Source organism: Mirounga leonina, unplaced genomic scaffold, assembly GCF_011800145.1.
Source record: "Mirounga leonina isolate KUSES-001 unplaced genomic scaffold, KU_Mleo_1.0 Mir_242, whole genome shotgun sequence".
Lineage (NCBI taxonomy): Eukaryota > Metazoa > Chordata > Mammalia > Carnivora > Phocidae > Mirounga > Mirounga leonina.
Genome location: NW_023270627.1, coordinates 2,240,844 through 2,268,595, shown reverse-complemented (window position 1 = coordinate 2,268,595; position 27,752 = coordinate 2,240,844). Strand labels below are relative to the sequence as shown.

The 27,752-nt window shown below is 44.1% G+C and overlaps 1 protein-coding gene across 7 annotated transcripts in view; it reads left to right on the top strand.

The window, feature by feature from the left end:
• Positions 1 to 753: 753 nt before the first annotated feature.
• Positions 754 to 27,752, top strand: part of KIAA1217 (KIAA1217 ortholog) — a 287,017-nt gene continuing 260,018 nt past the window's right edge. For 5 of the 7 annotated variants that reach the window (XM_035029504.1, XM_035029503.1, XM_035029501.1 and 2 more), the window contains exons 1-2: positions 756 to 1,102; positions 9,473 to 9,756. In XM_035029504.1, coding sequence (XP_034885395.1) covers positions 1,033 to 1,102; positions 9,473 to 9,756 — 354 coding nt within the window. In that variant the 5' untranslated portion in view covers positions 756 to 1,032. Of the gene's footprint in view, positions 1,103 to 9,472; positions 9,757 to 27,752 lie in introns of all 7 variants that reach the window. The other 2 variants (XM_035029509.1, XM_035029510.1) reach the window with 2 other exon arrangements.

Genomic DNA, 27,752 nt, shown 5'->3' with positions numbered 1-27,752 from the left:
TCTGGGAAATTTGCCAGTTTTTCAAGGACTGGGTAAAGAACAAAATAAATATTTGTAGATAGTTTAAAAGGAGAATGAGTATATTGGATGCCACTCTGCCCATCCACAGAAAAGCAATTTTATTGCCTTTCAGATATTTTAAAGTAATTCACTTGAGAACTTCAGAAGGTTGATTTTACTAGTTTACTTTTCAGATCTGTGACGTGTGTGTGTGTGTGTGTGTGTGTGTGTGTTGGGGGAAAGGGGCGGAGTCAAAGCCTAGGCAAATGAGCACAAACTTTTTAAAGTTTAGTTGAAGTGACTGAAATTGTGTGAAAAGTAAACAACCTCTTTGTATGTGTTAATCAGGTTCTAAACAGTGCCAGAAAGTGTTCACTTAACAACATTCAGCATACACGCTTTGTTTTTCTTTCTTTCTTTTTTTAAAGGGATTTCTCCGAAATTTGCGATGTTCAGCAGTTGGCTGTTTAGTAATGCGTCTATCAGCCTATTTGGGAGGCTCATTCTGTGTCTGAGATTAAAGAAACCAGAGACCCGGCGTTCAGTGCCTGCCGGTGATCCCGTGTGAAATGTTTTCCTCCCCCCGGCTGCGGAATCTGGGCGGTTTGCAGCGGTGCAAACAGGCGGTCTGGGTCCTGGGTCGGAAAGCCCATCACCTGTTGGGGCCTCGGGCGCGCGCGGCGCAGGGTCGACCCGGGGCAGGGGCAGGGGCAGCGGGCGGCTCGGGGAGCACAGCCTTCCCCCCCCCGCCCCCGCCCCTGCCTTCCTCCGGGACAGTCCGGCGGGCGGGCGCGCGGACGCGGGGACGCAGGCACGGAGGGCCGGAGGGCCGGGGGGCGGCCTGACGCTGGAACGCAGTTTTCTCGGGCGAGAGAGACTTTGCACCCGAGTGGAGAATAGTTTGGGGTGGGGTTTCGCACGGTCCCCTCCTCCCCAGCCCCCGGGCCCCCTTCCAGGCGCTTTCTGGGAGCTTTCCGAGCTGCGCTCTGAAGTTTAAAGAGCAGCGAGGAGCTTGTGCCGCAGGCAGGGACAATGGAAGAAAATGAAAGCCCGAAATGTGAGCCGTGCCTTCCTCGCTCAGCAGACGGCAGACAGAAGCAGGGTAAGTAACAGACTCATTCAAAGATGGAGTTACAGTTACGCGGGTTCCTCGCCGCTGGCTGCTGCTTAGAACCCGAGACGCGGCGCAGGGCAGAGAGAACGCGCATTTCTTGGGGGGTGGTGTGCGTTTTCAGAACTGCGTGGAGAGCTGTGATCTCTTGGGTCTGACTTTATCTCAGGCAGGCTTTTCTTAAGCAGCCAAAGAAGTGGCGTGGGGATGCCCCATGTGTGGCACAGTGAGCAGTCCGTATGTGTTCTGTCTCTAGGCAGCGACAAAACACAGATCGCTCATAGCAGCTTTTCGTACTCGCTGCTCCAGCCGTGGGAGAAAGGAGCTGTTTCTGGGAAGCTGTCTCTGGGACGGCAGCATTCCCATTCATTGGTTGGGGGATCCCATGAGGCAAAGGCATGCTGCTCGCAAGTTTGGCGGAATTTTAGGGTTAAATTAGAGTTTAGGGATGTTTCATTTTACAGATCGGAACAGCAGGGGAGCACGGGTACATCCGGAAGATAGATGGGACTGTGTGGATCTCTGCATGCTTTAATTCAAAAGTTGGGAGTTGTTAAGACAATTTTGGTAAATTTTCTCCAGGCAGTTTTCCTTTAATTGTGTTTGTGATAGACTTGTCTTTTCCGTAGGGAATTTCCAGAAGCTTATGTTGTTCCAAAGAAATTTCACAGTGGCGTTGGGTGGAGAAAGGACTTCTCTGCTCTCCAGTCTCTGACGTCTATGATGCCAGAGCCTATCATATGGTATCATATAGGCAGCATGTTCCGAAACCCGCACAATCCGAAACCATCCCCGCCCACCCTACCCCAGGTTCATCCAGGGGCCAGTTAGGAACTAAAAGGAGCGCTTGCGGGGCTGCAGTGCTGTGCGTGGGAGCGGGGATTATGCACAGGGGAAAAGGTGTGTGTGTTTTAAAAAGGCAGAAGGGAAGTAACAAATGACTCATCCACACTGAAAATGCAAAACTAAGCTAGACTGAAGAAAACGGAATTACAAGAGAGAGAGAACACCCCCACCCCCCTACCCCCCTTACTCCCCCGCCCGGTGAAACTCAGGAAACTTTAAGCTTAGTAAACCTCCGAGAATCCCCCATTTTACAGCCATCAGTCTAGGTATCTGTGTTTGTGCTTCTAAAACAGAGCACTCTTCCTTGAGGGCGCCTGGTCGGTGGGGTCCGGTGGGAGATAAGGCTTCCTTCCCTCCCTTAATTGATAGGACAGGATCCTACAGCAGGGATTCAGTCTTTGGGCCTCTGTTGAAATAAATGACACAGAATCTAGAGGAGCAATTAGAGTGGGACCAATTTAAGAAATAACTTTCAAACAACCACGGCAAATCAAAGATGCTTCAGAGGCTGAAGATAGTTGGGCTGAGGGAGTGTGATCACTTTATTTACTTACTCATTCAATGAATATTGAGCATCTGTTAATGTAGTAGTTACTGTTTTAGCTGCTGGGGATCCAGCAGTGAACAAAGTAGATGGAAAATACTTGCCTTCATTGAACTTAAGTTCTAAGAGCCGTGTTTGGAGGGAAGGGGGTGGGAGAGAGAGACAATGAACAGATAAGCAAAATATATAGCATGTTAGACGGCATTGTTGCCAGATTTAGCAAATAAAAATACAGGATGGGGGCGCCTGGGTGGCTCAGTCGTTAAGCGTCTGCCTTCGGCTCAGGGCATAATCCCAGGGTTCTGGGATCAAGCCCCACATCGGGCTCCCTGCTCAGCTGGGAACCCTGCTTCTCCCCCTCCCACTCTCCCTGCTTGTGTTCCCTGTTCCCTCTCTCACTATCTCTCTGTCAAATAAATAAAATCTTAAAAAAAAAAAATACAGGATGCTCAGTTAAATTTGAATTTCAGATAAGCAACAAATAAATTTTGTGTGTGTGTAAGTATATCCCATGCAATATTTGGGACATACTTATGCTAAAATTATTCATTGTTTACTTGAAACTCAGTTTTAGCTGGGCATTTCATATTTTATCTAGCAACTCTATTAAATGGAAATCAGACTAGGGAAACATAAGGCAGGGAAAGGGAACAGGGAGTACGTATGGTTGCGGGTGAAACTGTAGATAGGGTTATCAGGGAGAGCTTCACTGGTGTATATTTGAATAAACATCTGAAAGAGGCAAGGGAGGGAATAGGCAAGAACTTGTTTGAAGAACAGCAGGGACATGGGAGAAGGATGGGAGAAAAGAGGTTAAGAGGTCATCCCAGGCCAGATCACACAGGGCTATGAGACTCTGGCAGAGATTTTAGCTTTTTTTTTCAAAGGAGGTAGGGAGCCTGTCTGACTTGTCATATAAAAGGGAAATATTGGGTGCTATACTGAGAATAACCCAAGTGGGGGTAGGGGAAGGGCAGGGGGGCCATTTCAGAGGCTTCTATAGTAAACCATACAGAAGCTTGGACCAGCGGGTAGTAGGACAGGTGGTGATAAGAAGACAGCAGGTTCTAGATGTATAATGAAAGTAAAGCCAAAAGAATTTGCTGAGGGATTGAATGTGGAACATAAGAGAAAAGGAGTCAAAAGATGATTTCAGAAATGTTGGTCTGCCTAGCTGGAGGAATGGAGTCGCCATTTACATAAATGGGAAAGCATTTGAGTGCAGCTGAGGGGAGAGGGTGTTTCTGGTTTGGAAATGGAGGAGGAGAACAGGAAGTCCTTTGGATAGATTAGGATGGAGATGTTTATCTCACATCTAAATGGGGATGCTGAATGCTGCGTGATATTCTCCACTGGAATTGAGGAGAAAGGTCTAGGGTCTATGGCAGATCTGCTAGGACTGGGTCTGTGTGTACAGGTCACGGGGTGCTCTGGGGCACTTGAGCATTTAGAGGTCGGGGAGATTGGGAGGGGTGGCTGGAGAGATTGTAAGGGTGAGAAGTATTCAGGTTAGATGTGTAGGGTCCCATTGAGTTCTGGGTGAAGCAAGGCTGTGAAGGAGGATGGCTTCCGTTCCAGGTCTTCGGTCAGCATGAGGACCATACAGGGAGGCCAGGCCTCTGCTCACAGCACCCATAATAACCCATGCCTACTCCTAGCCTGGCACTCTTGATGGTATTCATTTCTGTATCTGTTTCACTCAATTACAGCATAGTATGCCAGGGCAGACCAGGTCTTCTTCATCCTTACGTTCCCTGCACCTAACAGAGCACCAGGCACGTAGAAAGCACTCAATAAATATTTCTTGAACAAAAGGCTAATGATCCCACTCGAGCGCTTGGAGTTTACCAATCTACTATAGATAAGGATCCCCTGGGTGATCATGTAAACTTACCGTCTAGACCGAGACACTTTTGAGAGTGAAAAGGCACCCTATAAATAATTTCGCTGGGACAGCAGTTGTAACGCACAACTGTTTAGGCAAATTGGGGCATATGGTTGCCTCAGGAATAGCTCTAATCAATGAGGCTTCCATGGCTGAATAGGCAGCCTGCTTAGATCAACAACAGTGTGACTGTGTACCTCGATGTGCACCGTGCAGAGTAGGCACTCAGTAGTTACTGGCTGAATTGCAGTCTAAAAATCTGACACTCCCTTTGAAGGCCAGGGGCTTTTCAGAGTGATCCTGGGGTGTTCCTTGGGATGTATCAGCCCACAGCAGCCCCGAGGTGTGTGCTTTTCCTCAGTTCCTTAAGCTCTTGAAACCCCTGGGCAGGTGAAGTGTTAATCAGTCCACCTGCTTGCCTCCCCCAACCCCTGATTCACCAGTGTTTCAAGATAGTATTTGCTGTGGGGGGTGGTAATCATTTTGCAATATATAAATGTATCAAACTGTACACCTTAAACTTGCAAAAAAAAAATAGCATTGGCAGCCCCCACGGAGCGCAAGCTTGGGGAGTCCCCGATACTCAAGTCTTTGCTCAGAACTCTAAAACTGCCCCATCAGTCTCTACTCCTTATCTGTTTTATCCTCCCAAGCACTTATTACGTATTATTTGTTTGTTGTCTGCATCCCTAATTATAATGTGGATCCTCTGGGAGGGAAGGAGATTATGTCTATCTTGATCACAATTTCATTACATTTCCTAACTCCTTTTAGTGTACGGAGCTGGCACTCATACATATTTTCAAGAATGAATGAATGAATCATCTGACCAACACTTGAGATGAGAATACTTTTCGGGGGAGCAGAGGGACTGTTCCTCTTTTGTCTAAAATCTATACCAGAAAGCTTCTTTGTCACTTATTTAATTTTTCAGGCTTTTTAGGTGAATCATTATCATGGTCTGATTTCAGCTGCAATTTCTGTGCCAATTCGTGTATGGTGGTGATCTGTAGGATATTAACAAGAGAACTGACCAACCAAGGAACCCTGTGGGCCCCCAGCAAAATATGTGATATATATTAGTCAGATAGGCTAATTGTAACAACCCTGAAATATCTGTGGTTTAGCACAGTCAATGTTAATTTTTTGAACACAGTGGAATGCGGACATTCCTGGCCAGGTGGATCTCCTGGGGGCCCATCTTTAGGCTGACTCGGGGACCCCATTCCCCAAGGCTTTGGCAGCTTCCACTGGAGCTATTGCATTCAACGAGCCAAAGACGAAAGAGAAAAAGCATGGACGATTATTCAGGAAGTCTGGGGGCCCGGGACTAAAGGTGTCTCACCTGACTTGCGTTGACCAGAGGAATTAGTAGGAGGCCCCATCTGGATGAAGGATCCTGGAAAATACAGTCTTTCTGTGTGTGCAGGAGAAGGACGTTACGGTTTGAAGATACAGAAGGACAGAATGGCGTCACTGCCACGGTAGGTTCGAATAGACAGCCAGACAAAACAGCAGCTCCTCACAATGGTCCTATGACCAGAGAGGAACTTGGCACAATTTTAAAAGCTACCCCTTAGAGATAGCTAACCAGGAGCCACTATAAGGAAGCGAGGGACTCCTTCTCCAAGAGGCTGTGGCTAACCTAGTCTTAGCTCAGGAGTAAAAATCTCAGGGAAGTGTTGTTGCTGGCTGTCAGGTAGAAAGCGCGAGGCATGTCCGAATGATGCAAGGTCGCAGGCCCCTTGCTGGAAGTCAGCGGACCTGGTGGAAGCCATCAGAGCTCCCGTGGTCCCCTGCCTGCGGGATAACTCGCTGCATCTCAGCCAGGAAGCCCTTTGAAATTCTCTCTCGGGGGCGCTTCTGCCCTCCTCACCCCTACTTCTGCTCCAGGGAATGTTGGAGGGGCTGTTCTCCGCACGGAGCTCCTGTTTTGCTCTTTGCCCTGCTGCGAACCAGCTACAAAGGAGTGGCCCTGGGCTGGGCAGAGGCTGGGAGCGGCAGGAAGGGGAAACTGAAAGCCATGTCTTCATGCTACAGCTTCGTTATTTGTTTGACACAGATTCCCAGAATAGCAAGCCGCTAGACACACCCATACTTAAATGTTAGCACCCAGGCGCGTTCCAGACAAGAAATAGAGCTGTATTTCTGTGTTGATGGCATTGTGGGTAATGAGAATCGGCTGGGACTCGGATCTCTGGCTCCACGGCTGTGGAACTGTGACTCAGTGTCCTTTGCCTGGTCCCCTTGTTTGTTTCTATCCCTGCTTAGTTGGTCTCCTCAGCTGAGAGGTCACATTCTTCCGAATGACTGGAATGGTGGAATTGTCCCCTCTACTTCCTGCTCGGGAGTTGGCAGCTCCCAGGAGCTGAGCATCCCTGAGTAGAAGGCTCCAGTGACTGAGATGCGTGGTCAAGTGGCTTCGTGTGGAAAGTGGTGGTGGGTTGTGGTCGGTGGTGCCTGTGAGGGCAGAGCAGGTGCCTGGTGGTGGGATGGGAAACAGATGGGGCCCATAGCTGAGGGCGGTAGAGGGCAAGAAGGTGAGACACGGAGAGGGGTGAGCCCCGCCGGCGACTGGATGTCCGCCAAGGGACGGTGCATCTGGTCATTGGTGCATTAGCCATTGGTGCTGTTGGCTTCTTTCCTCCAAGTCACATTAAACCTTGTTAAGCAACTGGAGACATTTTAGAAGAATCCACAAGAGAGGAAAAAAACGGCAAAGAACCGTAAGGTTGACATGACCTTCCAGTGCAAAGTGTTAGGAAAAAAATAGGGGTTTCGAGAGTCAGCGAGTCGGAGCTGCTCAAAGGTGAATGGTGACAGAAGATGGGACTCTGAACGCCACCCCTCCCCCTCCTGTTCCTTTCCCAATTTATCTGAAGGAAGAAAGTGGAAAACTCTTTTCAGTCTCCACGGGGCTACTGTTCTGGCTGCCTTGACCTATTCTGAGGATCCTTGGATGAAACAAAATAGTTCCTGTGAGTTTGTGTGGCAGAGCAAGGCAGAATGGAACTTTCTGCCCCTGCTGGTTTGGGAGGCGCCATCTGGGGGTCTGTGTGTATATACGCCCATGTGAAGGAGTGACCTTTCCAGAGATTCAACCCTGCTAATTAATCTAGCTGTCCTGGATAATTTTAAAAATATGTTAATGATGTCAAAAGTAACCGTAAAAATCTGTATAAAAGTCAACAGTGTTATATCAAGTATACAACAAGTTTTTGGCTAATATAAGACTCATGTGCACACATATGCGCTCCAAAAGCTAAAGCTAAACCAGATTGCATGCGTATTTACCAGCCTGACATATGGCATCTTTTGCATCTAGCTTCATTCAGCAGATCCTGTTACTCTGGTTTATTCAAGAAGACACCACAAAAAAAAGGTAGCCGTCCTGTGAGTCCACGTAATGAGAAGGCAACCTAAATAAAGGATACAGTTAATCCCTCAATATCTTTTTAATCAATAGTTTCATCTTCTTCCCCTTCTAAATTTACTGCTGAAACTAATGAAAAGTAGGAGAATTAACCAATTTGGCTATTTTTTCCTCCCTTTCCTCATCGGTGTCTGATGGAGATGCTATAATTAGCAATGTAATGAGAAGTGAAGAGTAAACAAGAAGAATTACTCCCAGAACACTCTTCTAGGGATGGAAAACCAGCCTGAGTTTAAAATGTTTTCTATGCCTAACCAAAGAGTGTTGTACCTAGAGTTCTATAGAGAGACGTTTCTAGACAGTGAGATGGGGCATGCGTTGGTGGCGTTGCCTTTAGATGAGCTACTTTATGCATAAACTGGACACTCTGGATATCGCTGGTGTAAAGTCTTGTTTCTCTCTCTGAGACTCCAATCTAGAACTTTAAAATACTGGATCTCTTTTTCTGCACATAACTTTTCAGGATACATAGTTAGCAAATGAGCACTTCTTGGAAACTTCTTTAAAAAATAAGTTAGAGTAGATTTTAAAGGATTTAGAGCTAGAAGACTCTGCATACCTATTACTAGATCACCATCCTCATTTTATTAATGAAGACAGTGAGGCTGAGAGAGATCTAAGTCTAGGGTGAAAGGCAGAACTCCCGAGACCCCCACTCAGTACTTTTCCCCGGGAATTCAGTGAACAGGGACACTCTGTTCTGCCTGCATCTGTGTAAGATGTAAGAACTATTCCTCATGAAGAGAATCTGAATGTTCATAACATTCTCTTTCTATTCTCGGTTTTTCAGAAGTAATTGCCTTTTTTTCAGTTAACTGGAATATGTAAACCCGACACCCCATCTGCCAACCACTGAGAATGAGTAGAGATTCCCTATCCAGGTCCTGCAGGTGAAACACTGTCATTGCCTGGCTCACTTGCTCCCTTCTAGGTAGAAATCAACTTGTCCCTTAAAGGCCAGGTCAGAGGCAGGGTCAAGGCCAAGGGTCTAGGCCAAGGCCGTCCACACATATCATATCTCTTCCCTTTTCACTGTGTGTTTTAAAGTCCACTTCACATAAAATGTGTCTAAGCCTTCACATCCCCTCCATTCTTACCTGATAATAATATTAATTTAATAATAGTCTAATGCTTGCTTGCTTTATTCTAATGGCGGGGGGGGGGCTGGAATTTTTAGGCGGCTCACATGTCAGTGATTATAATAGCTATTTTTGGCCTCTGGGATGAAATAAGTGTCTCAGAAACCACCTTCAGATTGTAGAAATATAAAGGTCCTGTTACCAGCATGAAATTGTAATTAAAAATAAAGAAATAATCAGAACCACTGGAGTTAACTTTTCTATAATTACAGATGAAGGTAAGGGGTAACCCAGTTGCCTGCAAAATAGTCTGACCACGTGTTCTCGTTTTGAATAACCTCAGGGAAAAAGTCAGAAATAGCTCACTTTTTTCTGCAACTTTTCATTTTAGTGCGATTTTTCGTATTTCCTTTGATTGTTGATTTTTTGTTCCCTTCTTGCCTAAAAAAAAAAAAAAATCTGTTAGGTTACACTTACACATTCACCACTGCCACAAACCCTCTTGGTGTTCTGTAAATGAGATTCTAGTGAGATCATTAATTGTGAACTGTATTTTGTTCTTTTTGTCTTTCAGACCAAGGAAAAAGCAATCTACATGTAACGTCATTAGAAGATGCAGAATGCCGCAGAACCAAGGAGCGCCTTTCTAATGGAAACAGCCGTGTTTCAGTTTCCAGGTCTTCCCGCAATATCCCAAGGAGACACACTCTAGGTGGACCCCGAAGTTCCAAAGAAATCCTGGGAATGCAAACATCTGAGATGGACAGGAAGAGAGAAGCTTTCCTGGAACATCTGAAGCAGAAATACCCACATCATGCTACCGCAATCATGGGCCACCAAGAGAGGCTGAGAGACCAGGTAGGAACATGTCGCCATTTCACTGTGCACAGCTCATTCTGAAATGAATACAAGGGAAAGCAAAGTGACTGGGCGTTCAAAGGGGAAGAAATAGTTGAGTGGATTGTGCCTGCCTTTGGGTTGTTCCAGATTTCTTTTGGGCCTTGGGAGGAGAAGGCAGCCTGCAGTAAAAGGTTTGACCTGAAAGCTCAGTTCTCTTTGTCGGAATGCCAGAGAGGAGAGACCCAGAGAGCATGCAGTTCCCCCAAAAGGAGTGTCCCGATGTTCAACCACAAATACATCTGACGTGCAAGCAGTGAGGGGTATTACTTTCCCGAGTGAAGCCTAGGATCAATTACTGTGCACTCAGATAGCACTTGAGTGCTTAGCACAGTGAATGAATGCATGGATACATACATACATCAATACATTTTCAGGGTAAAGTGGAGCACAGAGGGATAGACTTATGGTAAATGCCTTTTCCTTAGGAAGCTGACATTAGGGTTCTGTTTTTGCTCTCTCTCTTTTTTTCTTTTAATCACAGATGTTTCCCTTTTGCATTCTTGGCTTTCTGCTGCCATTAGCTACCTGTTTTCTCAGGTTATCTTTTTTTTTTTAATTTTATTTTTTATTTTTTTATTTTTTAAAGATTTTATTTATTTATTTGACAGAGAGAGACACAGTGAGAGCAGGATCACAAGCAGGGGGACAGGGAGAAACAGGCTTCCCGCAGAGCAGGGAGCCCAATGCAGGACTCGATCCCAGGACCCCGGGATCATGACCTGAGCCGAAGGCAGATGCTTAACGACTGAGCCACCCAGGCGCCCCTCTCAGGTTATCTTGACAGCTATACATATTATCACCCAACTGTGGCTTGGGATGTTTTTGTTTCTCGGCTGTGTTCAATGACTTTTTAGCAGACAGTGCAGTTTGGGGGTCACGGGATGGGAGGCCTCCTCTGTAGCCCTCATGGGCATGTTATCAGATTGACCTTTGAGGATGGAGAACATGGTAAAGGAAACAGAGCCCACTTGGGAATAGATGTGGTCGGGGAAGAGGGCAGGCTATTATTGATTTCCACACTCTAGGTATAGAGGCACATTTGGTGTTTTAAGTCAGATGACTTGCCAGTTGACTGGTTACAAAAGTGATGTCTAACTAACTCAGGTTTTGGTCATCTGTGGAAATGGAAATTGGCATTAGCCTGAATAGTTTGAACTTCTACTTCATCCTCCGTCTCATTTTATGCATTTAAATTCAACCTTCTCTTCTCTGAAATCTTTATTAGAGTGCCTAAAAATATAAAATGAGCTTTATGGACTGTATGTTGGCTTTTTGTTCACATTACCAAAAGGCAGCAGACCCAGAAGAGGAGAGAAGAACCAGGAATCCTGGTTGATGTACAGCAGGTAAATTCTTTAGTAATTAAGAAAAGGATGACTGTTTTCGTTTCAAGTGTATATAGAAAATACACCCTATTTTATTTATTTATTTACTTACTTAACTTTTGTCCCACAGTTTTATTAAGATATAATTGACATATATAAAAATATCCCTATTTTTTAGTTGTTAGTAGGGTCAATATCTATATAAGTTGTGTGTCATGTTTTTATGAGGCACCGTACTTTATCCAAAGTGGTTCAGATGGAGGAAACTCAAACTTAGAATAGTTACAATCATGCAGTTTTCTAAGGAAACGTTGGAATTTGAATCTGGTTAAGTCTGATTCAGAATCCTTGTTTATCCCACGGTTCTGTAAGTTGATCATCGCCTATAGAACAGATAGTATGGTGAAAAAAAATTCCTTCTACTTTTCTATGACTCATCTAATAATTAAATTGGTATAAGACAGATTAACAGGAGAAAAACAAACAAAAATTTAATAATATGTATACCTCCTGACTATACATGGGAGAGACCCAGGAAAACTGAGTAACTCCCCAGAATGGCCAAAGCCATCACCTTAAATACCATGTTCAGCTAAAGACAAAAGAAGATGTTGGGGGTGGGAGTCAGTTATGGGAGTTTACCAGGAAAAGCATAATAATCGAGGATAAAGTTGTTATGACCTAAAGTAATTTAGATAGTGTGCCTGGTTCAAAAAAAAAGCTATTACCAGAGATTACTTTTTCTCTGAAAGACCTATCTGTACAGCAGGGCAAACATCTAATTATTGAACATCTCTTCTTACTGTCCTGTGAATCACCCTCCTCCCCTTTGAAGCCCCAAGCCCCTACCCCATCCCTTAGCTCAGGATGGCATATAACTGACCCTCATGTCCTTGGGTCTCATATTGTTATGGGGCTCCCATACGTACATAATTAACTTTGTTTTTTCCATGTTAATATGCCTTATATCAATTTACCAGCCAAAAAACTTGGAAGGGTAAAGGGAAATTTTTTCCTCCCCAACAGTCTGTACATGGGGTGTAAGGGACATGGTGAGGTTGTGTGTTGAGGGGACAGGGGTGAGGGTAAAGGAGGTTAGGAAATTGATAGTGTGTTGAACGAGGAGGGAGAATGTATTTTTTTAAAGTGAGAAATATATTCATTTTGTTGAGAAATTGAGAAATTAGTACTTCAAAATGGTATATTTTCCATGTTAAAAATATTTTAGTTATTATCATTACTGTTATTATTCGTGAGCTCATAATTACTGCTACTGCAGTGATGATGGCTTTGGCTAAAACTCTCACATGGGGAGCCTAAATATAACCTGAAGGGTGCATGGGATCAGATGACAGGGAATAATGACTGTGGCTTAATGGCCTCAACCTCTGATCTCCTGTCACATACATCTCCGCCACAGGTGTCTTCTGACCATGGCTGGTCAGCTGTCCCTTTACTGGGTAATTCAGGATGAACTCTTGGGTATTCCAAGCTGACCATTTAAAGGGGGAGAGATTCTGATGCGTGGATTTGTGGTTACGTTTGTTCCTTCCATTGTTGTGCCGCAGATGAGCCCTAATCAGCATTGTGAACATCAGAGATAAGCTCAGGCAGTTAATGGTTTGGGAAATTCCTATGGACGGCCCTTCATCTTCTGGCTTTTCCATTCTTTTTCTCCTAGTGTCTGTTTCCTCTTTGCTGTCTTCTCCAGGACACCCTTTGTTCCTCCCTGACCTTAAAGTAGATTATTCTAGGCTTCCTTTGCAGGAAGATCGTATGACCAGCCATAAGGAGGAATTCAAATAGACAGGTCCGACCACTTTAATCTAATATTGAGGTTCTAAATACCACATACTCTTCTGGTGGCTGTTTTCCTGGCTGCCTCCCAGAGAAGTGGCCTTAATGAAAAGAATGCCACTGGGGCAGTGTAAGAGTAAGATGGTAACCGTGCTGCATCTAGCATTTCACATGAACTATCTGGGTACTAAGGGAATCTAGATTCCAATCCCTTGGGATTAAACCAAAGAAAAATTTAGAGCATACCTTACATTTCAAAATCTGAGTTCAAACACTGGGAGAGTCATGGTTGAAAACTTGTATTTGAGCCTTTGAAAGTAAGTCAGTCAAGAATTTTCTCCAGTCTGAATTACTGAAAAGAGGTTTTCTTAACTCCCTTCTACTGTCTTTTAAAAATGCAGATGACCTTTATTGCAGCATGATGCTTATCTGAATAGTAGGAGCTATTCAGATACCCCCCAAAGTTGATGCTTGTGTGGGGCAATCAAAGTATGAAGCTACATCACCTAGCAGCTAGGTGTTTGACAATGAGGCTAGGCAGGGCTGGAAAGGAATCCAGCCTCCACCATGGGCTAATTGTATGATTGGAGCTAATGGCTTTTGTTCCAGTTCCCCCATTTGTCAAAGGACAGTAACACCAATATCACAGAGTACCGAGAGAGAAAGTGATGGATCCTCTCACTGTTTCAGTGGCAGCTCCCAGCATTACAGTATTCTGGTTTATGGTATTTCTTTTTTTTTTTTTTAAAGATTTTATTTATTTATTTGACAGAGAGAGATAGCAACAGCAGGAACACAAGCAGGGGGAGTGAGAGAGGGAGAAGCAGGCTTCCCGCCAAGCATGACCCTGGGATCATGACCTGAGCCCAAGGCAGACGCTTAACGACTGAGCCACCCAGGCGCCCCAGGTTTATGGTATTTCAAAAGAAGAGTCTCAGCGGTTCTTCTTTGCAGACTAGTATTTAAATTCATTTTACATTTTTACCAACACGTATTTGAATACCTGATGATTATTTTTTCCATTGTCAGAGGATAAATTTATTATATTTCTGAAACGTATTTGTATGTTTCTGTCATTAAAAGGTTAAAATTTGGACTTCTTTCACTTACTCATCCCATATATATTTATTTGGCACCTACCATGGTAAAAGCGTGTTGAGGCGTGGTCCCTGACATCAAGTCAGTAAAAGAAATAAGGCATTCATGTACAGATACTGATCTTTCAAGATCTGGCCCAAATGTTACACCTTCTGAGTTGGTCATAACATCTTGCAGTACCTATATTGTAGTATCTAATCATGCTTTTTATTGTACTTCTCTTTGTGTTTCTCTTTCCCATATAGAATATGCCTTTGGAGGGCAAGAACCCTGTTTTAATTACTTTTGTGAAGTCAGCATTTAAGGCAGTATGCAATCTAAATGAAGCATGATCAGTTTGTTTTGAATGAATGAATGAATGAATGATGAGTGAGACAATGTATTTCTAATACAATTAGAATGTGATAGGTACCATTTGAGTGATAAAGACGGGTGGAGAATCCAAGAATTAAGAGATCATTTGCAATTTGGGAAGTTAGAGGAGACTGAGCCTAAGAAGCTAAGACAAGATAAGTAATTTCCCTCAAGTCAAATGGTGGCATTTGAACCAAGGTCACAGTTCCTCAAGTCTGTGGTCTTTCTATTTGTTACTGACTTTGGTGTTTGTTTCCTCCACCTTTAATTTTTCTAAAGTTTTAGTAACAAAATTACATAGATTACAGTAGGTCAAGCAGTAGAGACATTCCGTCGCCATTTCTTTAAAAAAGATAAATCTTGGGGTGCCTGGGTGGCAATTGGTTGAGCATCCAACTCTTGGTTTTGGCTCAGGTTGTGAGCCTGTTTCAGCTCCATGCTCAGCGAGGAGTCTGCTAGGACTCTCTTTGCCTCTCCCTCTGCCCTTCCCCCCAGCAAAAGCATACACACACACACACACACACACTCGCTCTCTCTCAAATAAATCTTTAAAAAATAATAAAAATTAAAAAGATAAATCTTACTCAATTCCAGAGCATATGAGATAATCATAGAAAATAGATTGCTGTATATATTTTACATTGAAAGGCAGTTACTTTTTTGAAGTAGCGCTGAGTTCAGAAAGGCCTTTAGTTCAGCAAGCTCTCAGTCATGGTCACTGTGTAACTACACAATTTGGAAAAGCTCTTCTTGAATGTCTTCACTAACAGACAAACGTCCGTCTAGCTGTCACCGACAGAAACCAGCTTTCCACTCCTAGTCTCAAACCTTTCTGGAAATAATATTTCAATTTTTATTTCCAGTTACACATAGAATTTCTATAGTACCTGCTTTGTGGTCACAATTCGTTTGTGTGTAGTCTTAAATCTAATGTGGTGGAACTTGAGGAGGAAAGAGTAATACGTTTTAACTTGAAAGTTTACTGTGTTCTTCAGTTCAATACAGTGAGTAAGCAAGAGGTGAAGGTAGATTTCCCTTTGACAAAACATTGTGGAGGGCTCAAATAAGGAGATAAGAACGTGAACAATAAAACTATCTGATACGGGGTCAGTAAGGCCGGGAGGTCTTCCCTCAGGCCAGGGCTGTCGTGCTGTCTCAGTGCCCCTCAGGGATCCTTGGTGCCTCCTCATCAACCAGCCTCACCTTTGTGCTTGTTTGCAAATAACACTGGAGCTGTTTTCTCAGTACCTGGCTCATTTGGCCCCACTTAACATTATCTACCACAGTCCAGGGCGTCTGGTGCTGAAATATATGCCACCAATTGTGAAAACGAAAATAAGGAAAATATTTATCAGTCTGTTTATTCATAAATACCCCAAGTTCTGGTTCACTCTACTCATCTTTTTAACAACTTCCAAGAAAACTTGTTGTTCTATGGAATTTGGAACTGTAGGCTTGGGGTCAGACTCAACATTGTCTGTTCTTTTGACTGACATCTCCTTTTCAGAAGGTATAGCCTTGATTTTATCAAGAATCACGGAAAATTACCCAGTTCAAGAGAGAGAAGAAGAGAAGTCTTAACTGCATTTGGAATCAGAAGAGCAGTTCTTAAGAATCAAACACTCAAGAAGCAAACGCTACCTCAAGTTGGTAGTATAAAGGCATTCTTACTCCTGTTCCCTCAAAAGTCACTGAAAAAAAAGTTAAGGGTATTAACAGTGGAAAGCGAGAGGGAAACATACTCCATCTTGAATGAAGCAAGGAAATGATCACGACCCATGGAATGGCTTTGGGAGACTAGGGAATGTCTTTGCGGAGGCCCAGTGTAGACAGAATGTAGAAAGTAGAAGCAGAGTTGACTGAAGGTTTGCTACCGATAGTTCGTATGATCTTGACCTCACCTTGCATAAGCGAAGCTTTCCAGATGGAAAACAGAGTTAGTAGAAGAGAGGAGACAATGATTACCAGATCACAACACATCCAGTCACAGAAGGCCTGTGTTTTGAAGGGCTTTGCTGGGGCACCTGGGTGGCTCAGTTGGTTAAGTGGCTGACTCTTGGTTTCAGCTTGGGTCGTGATCTCGGGGTCGTGAGATCGAGCCCCGAGTCAGGCTGAGTGCTTAGTGGGGAGTCTGCTTGAGATTCTCTCTCTGCCCTTCCCCCCGCAAATAAATAAATCTTTAAAAAAAAATAAAATAAAGGGCTTTGTTGTGTGCCCCGCAGACGTTGAATGCCACAAACCGAAGAGTGAGGGTGACACACTTTTAGGGCAAAGCAAGTAACATATTTTTGTGGAGAGGGCATTGGATGTCACAAACCAGAGACGAGGGTGCGAGCTGCCTCTGCTGATTCCTCCCTTGCTCGTTTTCAGTAGCTAGCCAGCCCCACTCAAATGGGAGTCGTAATATGAAAGAAGCCAACAGGAGATGTATACTTTTTTTTAATTATGTTATGTTAATCACCATACATTACATTATTAGTTTTTGATGTAGTGTTCCATGATTCATTATTTGCGTATAACACCCAGTGCTCCATGCAGAACGTGCCTTTTTTAATACCCATCACCAGGGGTGCCTGGGTGGCTCAGTCATTAAGCGTCTGCCTTCGGCTCAGGTCATGGTCCCAGGGTCCTGGGATTGAGCCCCGCATCGGGCTCCCTGCTCCGCGGGAAGCCTGCTTCTCCCTCTCCCACTCCCCCTGCCTGTGTTCCCTCTCTCACTTTGTCTCTCTCTGTCAAACAAATAAATAAAAAAATCTTAAAAAAAAAATACCCATCACCAGACTAATCCATCCTCCCACCCCCCTCCCCTCTAGAACCCTCAGTTTGTTTTTCAGAGTCCATTGTCTCTCATGGTTCATCTCCCCCTCCGATTTCCCCCCTTCGTTCTTCTCCTCCTGCTATCTTCTTCTTCTTCTTCTTTTTTTTTATTTTGTTAACATATAATGTATTATTTATTTCAGAGGTACAGGTCTGTGATTCAACAGTCTTGCACAATTCACAGTGCTCACCATAGCACATACCCTCCCCAATGTCTATCACCCAGCTGCCCTATCCCTCCCACCCCCCACCACTCCAGCGGAGATGTATACTTTTAAACTGATATATTAGTCAGGATGGTCGTGATTATGCTGCAGAACGAATAAGCCCTGTGGGGCTTTTTGTGCCATGACACAAAAATGTTTCATTTCTCACACATGCAGTGTTGGTTGTTTTGGCAACTCTCCGGACAAGCTGTCCTGACAGTGACTTAGTGATTTGGGCTACCTCCATCATGTGTTGATGTCGTCTTAACACATAGATTCCAAGTCTCCAGGCATGGGAGAAAGCGTGAATAGTTTTGCACAGGCTCTTAAATATGTTGGCCCATATGTCACTGCCCTTTATTCTAGCATCTTGGTCCTACTGAGATGTTTGATTTACCCAGATTTTGGACGTGGAATCTAGTTTAGGAAGGAAATTTCCCCGTTTTCTTATATCCGCTTTCCCAAATGGCTTTATCGGCACACAGTACATCTGTACATAGCACTTTATACTTCTCTGTGCGATAGCATCGGTCACATTTATATCTCATACAAATGTATTAACACATATTTACACCTATATGTAGTGGCATTTTTTGACTTCTGATGAACTTCATTGTATTATAGTAGAGTCTCAATCACACTGGATTACTCCTCATGCAGTAGATCTCAGGGTATCAGTGGATGCCTTGGAAATTGATGTAGTCCCTCCATCATGTATGAAAACTCCAAAGTATTCAGATTTTATTCTTTTTTTTAAAGATTTTATTTTTTATTTATTTATTTATTTATTTTTATTTTTAAATATTTTATTTATTCATTTGAGACACAGAGATACAGAGAGAGAAAGCATGAGCAGGGAGAGAGGCAGAGGGAGAGGGAGAAGCAGGCTCCCCGCTGAGTCAGGAGCCTGATGTGGGGCTCAATCCCAGGACCTGAGCCGAAGGCAGACGCTTAACCATCTGAGCCACCCAGGTGCCCCTAAAGATTTTATTTTTAAGTAATCTCTGCACCCAGTGTGGGGCTCAAACTCACAACCCCGAAATCAAGAGTCACATGTTCTAAAGACTAAGCCAGCCAGGCATCCCAGTCAGATTTTTTTTCTATCACATTTGTTCTAACCCAATCACCTATGTAGGTGAAATGTTTGAAATTCCCAAATATGCATCTACTTTCATGGATATGTGTGTCAGTGAAGCCTGGAAAGTGAGGGGAATTAGAATTAAAGGTGCACTAAGACCATAGACCGTCGTTAGTGGAAGCCTTTGGCCATGGTGAACATGTGGATAGGAGGCTAAAGTTGTAGAGGGGGCAGGTTTTAACAGTTATACATCTTTGGTAAATAGGTAAATACATAAATGAAAGATTTATAGATTATCCTAAAGTAATAGACCTAGCTAAGAAATTCCTCTTTAGAGCTATTAATTTATTCTGATCCCAAAAGGAAAATGGGTGACAGTATAGCCACGTTCAGTAGCAAGAACCAGTTAGCTGTTTGAACCAATGACGGAGTATGCATTTACAGACCAATTTCTTGCCTAAACCTTAAGGGAAAGGAAACAATTCCTTGGCAATTAAGAAATCTGATACAATATATACGGAGCAAGTACTCACAACAAGCCACAGTAGGATGGGGGCAGAAACGCCCTTACGCAGATGGCCGTGAACATGGAGAGTGTTAGCTAGATGTTCAGCATTTCTTTAGCACTGTTTTCTCAAGCACTATTTATAGTGGTGAAAAAGTGGAAAAGGCTGCAAGGAGAACATATTATTGGCATTAGCTAAAACTGTGACACTATTGCTCTTTGCACATATTGGCATATTTCATCCTCCCAACAGCGCAGCAGGGCAGGCGATATTAACCCTCCTCAACAGAATGGGAAACTGAGGCATAGTGTAGTTAGCTCTTGTTCAAGGTGACACAGCACGTCAGTGTGGCAGTGCTGGGATTTAAATCCTGTGATCTGGCCGGCGGCGGGGGGGGGGGTGTCTTGCTTTTTACCTCCAGGTCACACCATCTCTCTGATGAATGGCAGAACTGAAGGACATTTATATAAAATGTTGAGGAAGATGGGGAAGGACTAGAATGGGGGGACCAGTTTGGCCCAGTGGCAGGAAGTATATGACATTTGGTGGTGATCCTAGAATGGCTGAGATGCCTGCCTCCTAATTAGATTGTTCTTCAGTAATTCCAGGAAGAAAAGGCCTTTGGCACCAAAGAAACAATGAGGTAAATAGTGATAAGGATCTGTGCCACGTAAATGTTGAGAAGATGGGAGAGCCACACCTCCGAATGGAAGGATCATGGCGTAGTAAGAAAGTTACAAGTTGCCTTTAGAGGATTTATATTAGTTTATCTGTGAGTGTGTGTTTAATGAAATGCTAGAGTCTGTGAATAAAGACCATGATAAGATTGAAAGAATCGGTATAAAAAATCGTCCTCAGAAGTTCCAAATCTTCACTACGTCTAAGAGAAGTCAGAATAGGATCAGAAACAATAGTCATCTGAATTTGGGCGTGATGAAAAACAATGGGGAAAAAATAAGCAGAAAGAACAGTCTAATACTTACCAGATGATATTACTCAAGGGACCAGATGAAGGAGCTAGCTGGAAATGTTTCCCAGAGATCTGATATTTTGAATTTGTGTCTTAAAGGGGAGGGAGGTGCGTTTCGGAAGATTTGGAATATTACATAGTAGGACATCTTGTTGGCGGGGGGCACTCCGTGATCAAAAAGACTAAATTCAAGGGGTTGCAGTTTACTTGCAGAATTGACTTGAAGTTGACATTAATCATAGAGGATACAGAAAAAGAGAAAAAGAATCCTAAATGGGGATCATTCATAACACATGGCTTTTGATCCATGTTTAATTGGGTGCCACCAACCTCTGCATTAGCTTTCATTTTAATTAGTATTATGGAAGAGCAGGAGAACAGTGCTATATTAAGAGGAGCTCTGAAAAAAAAATCAAAATAAAATTCTGCTGGAAAACCTGTTAAGGAGTGTCTGGGAGTAGGTGGACAGCAAAGGGAGTCAGAAACCAAAGTGTAGTCATGCGGTGGCAGGAGACATCTGGATCAGCAGAACCGAAGAAAACTGCCACCTGATTAGATGGAAATTTTCAGGATTGAGGAATCCAAAAAAGACCAGTGCGATTCAGTCCAGGACATTGATGCAGAACTCATATTGCAAGTGTCTAAATTGTCCTTCCGCTTCTCACGATTCAAACTTACGTCTTTGCCATTAATCATCCTTCCTGCAGGTGTTTTCTTGCATTAATTCAATTGGATGGTAGTTTATCATCGACCGACACTATGAGCTCCACATCAGGCAATATGTATAGAGTGCACAATACATGGCCAGCCAAGGATACATCTGTTTAGTGGGAAGAGTACCAACTTTGGGTTCCGATATAACTGAGTTTTTTATATGCTGGGACACTCTTAGCTGTGGAGTGTAGGTGAATCATCTGTTTTCCGGAGGCTTTTTCGTAACTGCAGAAATGAGACCGGCAATACTATTGTGGTGAGGATTACATGATATGATACATCCTATCAAATAGAGAGCAGCTGTGGAATGCCTGTCAAAGCCCTTTTCATTAAGGAAAGCCTTATCACTGAGAAATGAAGGCCGTACCCATTAGGGCAGCATGAAACAGGGTCCGTTCTAACTGGCAATGATCTAGACCAGCATTTTGTAAAAATATGCTCCGTGGAATCCTAGGTCCCCAGGCTGTTAGTAGCTGGTTGGGAAATGGAGAGACGGTTTCTGATTTGGGGATATTTTTGGTTAACCAAAGTTAAATGAATTTCTACACTGTAGGGCCAATCAGATCTTTTAATATGATAAATAAGGCATTGTAAATCTCACTTGGAGATTTGGGAGCAGGTGGGTGAGGAATGAAAAGTGTAATGCTTCCCAAGCCTATTTGGCCACAGAATTATTGTTCTGGGGACTCTTCTTTTGTGAGACACACTAGGAAATGGCAGTATGTACCTCAGAACCTTGCTGGAGTTCAGGGGAGCCTGGGTGGCTCCTTTAGTTAAGCATCTGTCTTCGGCTCCTGTACGATTTCAGGATCCTGGGATTCGGGATCCTGGGATCGAGCCCAGCGTCCAACTCCCTGCTCGGTGGGGAGTCCACTTTTCCCTCTCCCTTTGCCCCTCCCCCCCCCCCCCCCCCCGCGCTCTAGCTTTCACTCTCTCGCTCTCAAAATAAATAAATAAAATCTTGAAGAAGAGGAAGAAGCATCTTGCTGGAGCCCAGAGCATTGAGAGAGCAGAGAGGGAAGATCTCACATGGAGATCAAAATTCAAATGGTGTCTCTTGGAAAGATAGAGGTCTCCTGGAGGCAGGAGACTTGTCCTGATGATCTATTTCCTCGTTGCCCAGGGCACAGTAAGTGTTCAGCGAGGCTATTGATGGATTATGATTTGAATGAATAGGATGAAGCCATGGATGCATTGTGATGGAGGAGGGGGGACAGGCAATGTGGAGACAAGGATAGGGTCCCTTGTGAATCAGTGGGCCGGCCAGGGGAAGTGAGGTGGCAGTGTCATTCGGAGGAGGGGGAGGTCAGTGACCAGTGATGTCAGGTGGAGGAAGGCTAGGTTGTGTTGGACCTTGAAAGTCAGCAGAGAGCTTGGACTGGCAGATGCAGAGCAGCCTTGTAGGCTTGAGTTCAGAAGCAGAGTAACAGCAAAGTCGAAAGGCTAGCTAGCTGCTCCGTGCTGTGTAGGAGGGACTACGAGGAAGAGCCTGGGTACCAGCCTGGAAGTGGTTGCCGAGTCCAGGATGCAGGGCTGAGGCCCAGGGTAGTGGCTTCGGGAATGGAGCCACTGGGATTAGGGGAAGGAAGAGGAAAGGACAGGCCTGACAAAACAAAGATGCCAGGAGGGGAATGCAAAAGGACACTGGTGCTAACCTCTGAGAGCATTTCAAAAGGAAGACCCTACAGAATTTTGTTGGAAAACCCACTGAGCTCCACACCAGATTTTTTTCCTCCTAGTTCCATCCCTAGCCAGCGTTGAAGGATGCCCCCTCAGATATTCAAAAGAAGAATGCGAATGAGGGGTGGGTGCCTGGGTGACTCAGTTGGTTAAGCATCTGTCTGCCTTCGGCTCCTGTCATGGTCCCGGGGTCCTGGGATCGAGCCCCACGCTGGTGGACTCTCTGCTCAGCGGGGCATTTGCTTCTCCCTCTCTCTCTGCTTGTGCTCGCTGTCTCTCTCTGTCAAATAAATAAATAAATAAAATCTTACAAAAAAAAAGAAGAATGGGAAGGACTTGGTGTCTGATTGGAAAGGGACGAAGGTACAAAGGGCTGCAGCTGGGGTAGTGGGAAAGGCGAGGATACCCAGTGAGCACCCCACGTACTCACTCAGTTCCTCCCTGCACCCGGACCTTGAGCAAGTCACTAAGCTCTCTGTGTCATCTGTCCGTCTGTGTGGAACTCCTCAAAGACTAGTGGACGGCCACGGAAGCACATGAGTCATTGTCGCAAGAGGAGTGGGTGGAAAGGGGCACCACGGTGTTAACTGTTGGGATCAGCTGATAGGGATGGAACTAGGAGGAAAAAAATCTGGTGTGGAGCTCAGTGGGTTTTCCAACAAAATTCTGTAGGGTCTTCCTTTTGAAATGCTCTCAGAGGTTAGCACCAGTGTCCTTTTGCATTCCCCTCCTGGCATCTTTGTTTTGTCAGGCCTGTCCTTTCCTCTTCCTTCCCCTAATCCCAGGTATATGCTACGCCGCTGTGCAGGTGCGGAGGTGGGTCGTGAACAGGGGGTCACGTTCAGGGGCTGTCGCCTGGAACTTTGAACCGAGGCGTTGATTTTGACATCGTGGGGACGGACGCAGCTTACTGCAGTTAGTTGGTGTCATGCTTGCACCCAAGGAGTATTTTTGGGTTAATGGAATATGCGAGCACTTCCTGAGGTCACAGCTGGGGCAGTCACGGATCTTAAACAACACCAGGATGCTGAAGGGAGAGAACCATGTGGATGCGGTGGTGCGGGGATAGCGTGTGGTCTGGAGACACGAACGGGCTCTACGCGCTGTCATTACTCCTGACTGATTCCATCGTTGGGGTCCTTTGTCTTCCCTCTGTGCCTCCCCCCCCAACTTTGTTCCTTCTTCCTTTCCTTTTTTTTTATGATTTTATTTGTGAGAGAGAGAGAGTGCACAAGCAGGGGGAGGGAGCGGGGCTTGATCCCAGGACCCTGGGATCATGACCTGAGCTGAAGGCAGATGCTTAACCCAGGTGCCCCAGCGCTGTTCAGTTTTAAAGAAAGTGTCACAAAGTCTCTCACTATCAACATATTTTTGTCCCGTTCTTGCATTCCTAAGAATTTTTCTTTATAGTTTTTTAGTTGTTTTATTTGTTGCAAACAAATTTATGATGATCATTCCTTTTTCATAAATTGTCTTTTTACACTACCAAATGACCTCTGTATTCCGTTTAGTGTTTTTTTTAACTTCTCGTATTATTAATATTGTCACTTTTGCTCTATGTTTGTTTGCATTTGTCTGGTATGTCTTACTCATGTATTTTCAAGTTTTCTTTATTAATGAATATGTTGATTAGAAATTACATATAAGTTGGTTTTGCTTTTTTTAGCCCAATTTATTTGTCTCTTAATGGAGGAATTCAGTCCATTGGTATTTAGTGTAATACTCAGTGAACTGGATTATATTTCTTCATCTTAATTTGACAGCAAGTATGTTTCAGTTAATGCTCAGTAAAATCTAAACAGTTACTCAAGTTTCAGTCTTGACAAGCAATATTTGAAATGACAGTGGGTCCTCCAAGTAAAAATGAGTGTCAGACGACAATATGGAGGTAGGAGAAGACTGGAGATACGTATTGGCGTTATCTGGTCTGTTAGTTGGGGCTGTCCAGAGAAACAGAACCAATAGGTTGGAAAGAGCAAGAGCAGGAGTGAGAGAGAGACTTTTAGTTTAAAGAATTGGTTTACACAATTGCGGGAATTGGCAAGTCTGAAGTCTGTAGGGCCAGGCCATCAGCCTGGAAATTCAGGGGAGAGTTGATGTTGCAGCCTTGAGTCCAAGATCTGATCCACAGGCTGGAAACTCGGGCGGGGTTTCTATGTTATGGTCTTGAGGCAGATTTTTTTTCGGGGACTCTCAGTTTTTGTTCTTAAGGCCCTCAACTGATTGAATGAGGCCCACCCACGCACTCTGGTCAGAGTGTGCTGACTCAGAGCCTGCTGATTTAAATGTTAATGACATCTAAAAGAAATACCTCCACAGCAACATTCAGACAGGTGTTTGACTAAACAGCTGGGTACCCACAACCTAGCCAGGCTGACACATGAAATTAACCAGCACCGTAGCAAAAGCTGACCAAATGTAGATGGGTAATTTCTAAAGCAAACAATGACTACAAACAAAAATAGAGCCAAAGTTCAAGCTTTAGGGAATTACCGCAGTTGGTCTTCATTGTTTCATTCAGAAATCAAAGTGCCCTTATTCTTTTGGTGATGCATCCAGTCTGTGCTTGACTTGTGAAATGGGCACTTGATTTTTTTTTCTTTTTAATGTTTGTCAGTTTTTCTTTAGACCAGAGCTTTAGGTTGCAGATCCTTCTTGAGAGTCTGCTGTTTCATTAGCCTTATCTGCGTGCTAGTGGTCTGTTTGTCCTGGGGTGGACAAGTTGTGGTCCATTAATCCTGCTCTGGGCAGTCCTCCACACAGCCTGAAGCTAAATAAATGCATCTCTCTACCAATGCTGCTGTGTTGATGAGCCATCCAGTCTGGACCCTTCCAGCGCCCAGCCGGTGTATCTGGGAGGATCTGCAGAAGGTCTCTGTCTACCCTTTGTGGTCCAATATGTACCTTCAGGTCAGTCTACTAAAAAAAATCCTCTTAGCATGGCTTAGGTTAGTTAGGATTTTAGGATGCTAATTAACCATTAGGTTGCTAAATTTTATTAAACCAGGATGACAGTGCCCAGCAGTTAGGCACATGTGTTTTGGATTCCGATTTTGGGTCTGCCTGCCTGGATTAAAATGGACACTCCCACACTTAGTAGGCGTGTAAACTTACTCAGATTACTTAAACTCTTGAGGCTCCCTTTCTCCATTCATTAAATGGGGCTAATAACCATTCTTATATCATCTTTTGTCATGAGATTTAAATGAGGTAATGATTGCTTATTTTAATGATAAAAGTATTGCTTTTTCTACCTAGAGAAGCATCCCTTTTCCAAGTGAAACTTCTCTTGTTTTTTAAGAAACAAAAACTCAGGCCATAACCCAACCTCTTCCACCTGTATTCTTATATTTTCATGGCCTTTTTCAGCAAGCAGTTTCTGTATCTATTATAAAAGTTTTCTTGAAACAAATTCAAGAGAAAGAATCTTATTTGCTATCCAAATGAATCATGGGTACCTCTGATGTGGCTAAATTTAGAAACAGAATAGCCCCTCTCCATGCCTTTACTGAGCTCTGACTGGGTCGGTGTGGTGCTGGGTTGCTGTTGGGCAAATCATGGTGCTCTTCCAGTCCAGCTGGACATTTTCCTCATTTGGGAACAGTAGGAAAAATCATTTCTGGATTGGTCACCTCTAAGCAAGCCTTGGCATTTCTGCCCAGCCCTTGTTGTCGTTATTGCCGAGAGTATTGTGTTCCAAACTTTATCCGCCCTAAATCTGTCACGATTCCCCATGATCGTGAGGATGTCATTGCTGGTTACAGATTCTTCTTTCGGTGCTGACCTCTGCCTGCCTGTGGACCCTTGGGTTAACCAGGTTGCTTTCACATCTGAGTTATTTCTGTAACTGTCTTCATTTGCCTGACTCTCAGATTCCAACTCTTCTCACTCACTCGCTTTTCTAAGCTTGAACTCAGTAAGTAAAAGCTGAGATATTGTAATTTCCTAAATAACCCAAAGGGAAGCTTTGGCATAATTTAGAACCTCTCTGACTGCTGAAGCAACTTCCGCACGCTCCCCTCTCTAATGGAACTTTGAGGAATGACTGATTGAATAGTGCCTCCATCCCATCCCGTCTGTGGATTTCACCAAATAGAGCCTCTATCTGGTTATATTTCGGTTTTGTTTGTTTCACGTTGTGTTTGTGCCCCGCTGGGTAGAGCACAGGCATGGGCTTCATCTGGAGGTATTTTCATCTTACAGAGGCAATAATTGAATCTCTGACAATAGTCTTGCCTCCAAGGAGTGTTGCAACTCAGCTTGCTATATTAAACCAGGGTAGCTCTTGGTTCACTTGGAAGGTAATGTCCCATCTGTTGACTGTCAACTATGGCAATGCAAAACTCTCAGAATATTCAGAGGAGCAGATTGGGAGCATTTACAATTCTTTCTAGGAAAAGAACCATTCGGAGTGCTTTTACCTATGAATGCTCTCTCTGCAAACATCTGGGTAGGCTCAGCCATGTGTGGGGGTTAAAGTATGCTCTCTGACCTTTCAAAGATGCTGCTGATTTTCTTGTACCTTGCAGCAGGTTCTGTGGCAGGTTAAAGCAGGCTGCACTTTCTTCCCTCTGCTGCTGCTTATGGGATTCTGCAGTGTGGTAGGGGATTCTCCTGGAGGCCACCTTCAGATGCTTCCCAGCTCCCTGCCCAGCCCCGCTGAGGAACTCTCTGTGGAGCATTTGACCTCCATCTGGTAACATCATTGTGAAGTGTCATAGGTTTGGACCAAGTCCCATTCAAACCTTTCTGGCACCTCAGGGTCAGCAATCTTAGACTTGGGATTTCAAGGTGTGTCTGCAGTAAAGTTAGAGGTGAGAAGAGTGCTGAGCCCAGGTCACCAAGAGGGCTGGGCACAAATTGGGCAGAAATTTTTCCAGAGCTTTATGCGAACGTTATGGATTCTATAAAATTTGATTTGATCGATTTCGATGTTATTCTGGTAACTTATGTAAATTAGAACAAATAGATGAAAGATACGAGTATGTTACCAAAGAGTTAAAAAATGCTCAACACCTCCTACCTCCTCTGCAAACATGGAGGCCAAGAGAAAATGCAAACACACACACACACACACACACACACACATTCCAGCAAGGAACCTGTTTTGCAAGTTTTGCTGGTAAAAATTAGGAAGGGGGTTGCTGGAGAGTGGAAAAACCTTAGAAGTATCAGTTGAAAGTGTTTCAAACCCTCCGTTTTCAGCCTAACTTCATTCTGCAGAGAGAGGTATATGGGCCACTGTAGGTTTTTCTTTAACCGATTAAGTGCATTGTTAGACAGGGAGGGGCAGATTAACGAATGCCTATAATTTTGATCATTGTTTTCTGCAAAACAGCTCAGGCTTTGAAAATGAAGCCATCATTCTTGGCTGAGTTTCTGCCAACAGCACAAATTATACTGTGCAGA